This window comes from Salvelinus fontinalis, unplaced genomic scaffold (assembly GCF_029448725.1).
Source record: "Salvelinus fontinalis isolate EN_2023a unplaced genomic scaffold, ASM2944872v1 scaffold_1412, whole genome shotgun sequence".
Taxonomy (NCBI): Eukaryota; Metazoa; Chordata; class Actinopteri; order Salmoniformes; family Salmonidae; genus Salvelinus; species Salvelinus fontinalis.
In genome coordinates, this window is record NW_026601621.1 from 39,975 (window position 1) to 41,728 (window position 1,754).

The 1,754-nt window shown below is 41.1% G+C and overlaps 1 protein-coding gene across 1 annotated transcript; it reads right to left on the reverse strand.

Moving 5' to 3' along the window:
* On the reverse strand, positions 1–1,748 carry LOC129849278 (vitellogenin-like). The gene is made up of 7 exons (XM_055916203.1): positions 1,592–1,748; positions 1,298–1,481; positions 1,111–1,205; positions 886–980; positions 588–753; positions 344–505; positions 1–235 (listed from the first exon to the last, which is right to left on the reverse strand). The coding sequence occupies exons 1-7, from the start codon at positions 1,743–1,745 to the stop codon at positions 123–125; spliced, it is 969 nt and encodes a 322-aa protein (XP_055772178.1). The 5' UTR covers positions 1,746–1,748; the 3' UTR covers positions 1–122.
* Between the last annotated feature and the right edge of the window lie 6 nt (positions 1,749–1,754).

Genomic DNA, 1,754 nt, shown 5'->3' on the forward strand with positions numbered 1-1,754 from the left:
TTTGAATGCACAGTTGGATTTATTACAATTTGAGTGTTCAATAATGTTGTAGGTTACATCTCAGTGATGTGAAATTACATATTTTCTGTTATAAAAGTTACAGTATCTGCTCCACCAGAGCACTAAATGCACTGGTCAGAGCAGCGACAGGCCACATGGGCTTCTGTCTTCTCGCTCAGGTCCACACTCTTCTCATAGATGCTGCTCAGACCTTCAGAGCGGTTCAGGTTGGAATCTGTAATAGAAAAGAAAGTAAGAAATTAGGAACTGCAGATCAGTATTTATTGTATACATCAGAACAGTATGGTGTCTTCAGTAAAACAGTTGTCCATTATAGACTCACCGACGGGCAGGCAGTGGAAACCGATGGTGATGGGGGTGGTCCTCACTGGGAGGCATCCAGGCAGACAGCGCAGCACAGGCTCAACAGAGTAGCATTTGGACTCCTCGGCATCAACAATCACCTGCTTCTCCAGCTTCACAGACTCGAACGTCATGAGGCATTCTGAGAGAGAGGTACAGTAATAATATGTTAACTAAATGAACGGACATTTGTAATGCAGCATAAGCGGTAGGCTAAGACTTACCAGACTCATCACGACAGCTCTCAGAAGGAAGCACCCAGGAATGGGCAAAGCTGACTGAGCTCTTGGTAAGGCGGCCACTGGGTGTACGGTACTCCTGTCTGTCTTCGCCATCAGCCCTTCCACAGAGTCCACAGGTCTGTCCCTTCATCCAGTCCACAACTTTAATCTGAGTGCCAAAATCATACAACAACTTAGAACGACTGTAGCTTATGTTTCAGTACCCTTTAAACAAGTAATATGCTATTCATAAATTGAATGATACAGTATTATTGATATTATGACATAAGATTCCAAACACCTTCCATGAGTCCTTATCAAAGTAGACTTCTTGGAGACCGTGGCTTGGGGCATAGAGAGACACGCCTTCACCCTTCCGTTTGATCTTGATAGAACCTTAGGCAAAAAAATAAACAATGTTGTGGTTTATGGATGAGGCCATTTTCTATTATCTTATTACTGCAGTACATTAGATTATTCTAGTTATTGTGATGTTGATAAATAAGGTTGAAGGAGCATGAGAAACCTGAGGGGTCCTGGTATGGGAGGTTGTCGTTGGAAATTTCTATTCCATTGACCTTCACTAGTACATCATTGTCCTTAGGGTACAGGTCGATATCACTGGAAGTGTCAAAGATAACATTTCATACATTATGTTATTGATGGAACTAAGAAATATATTTGTGTCAAAAGCAATTGTTTTCTATACTCACATGTCAGAGATTTTCACATTGATGTGGTTTTGTTCAGATGCGTGATCCTTCTTCAGCAGAACCATGAATTTGAGCTCTATGGTGCAATCCTGAGCCAAAACTTGGTAGCAAGAGAGAGGCGTCTCAATCTTGTACTTCTTGTTGTTAAATGTGGTCAATGTGTCTCTGACCATGCTACATTGAACTGGAAAACAATAGTGTTAATTTATACCTTCCTTGCCTTTCTTAATGTTGTAACTTTCCATTTTCTGTGACATAGTTTTGTTTTTTAGTTATTTTATTGTTTCTGCTTACCTGCGTTGACTTCAGAAAACAAGTAGTGGATTTTGTTAACAATGTTGTCATCAAAGGGAGTAAGATCAGTCACAGACCCAATGGGCAGAGAACAGGGGAGGGTCACACCCAGTGTATACAGTGTCATCTGTGATTCAGATACACAAATCCTCATCAGAAACAG

Bases quoted from the DNA above. Each gene is read 5' to 3' on its own strand.
- LOC129849278 (XM_055916203.1), bottom strand. From the start codon at position 1,745: ATGAGGATTTGTGTATCTGAATCACAGATGACACTGTATACACTGGGT. The intron at 981-1,110 runs GTTTCTCATGCT...TTTTTGCCTAAG, and splicing joins CCCATACCAGGACCCCTCAG to GTTCTATCAAGATCAAACGG. The intron at 506-587 runs GTAAGTCTTAGC...CCTCTCTCTCAG, and splicing joins GAGCTGTCGTGATGAGTCTG to AATGCCTCATGACGTTCGAG.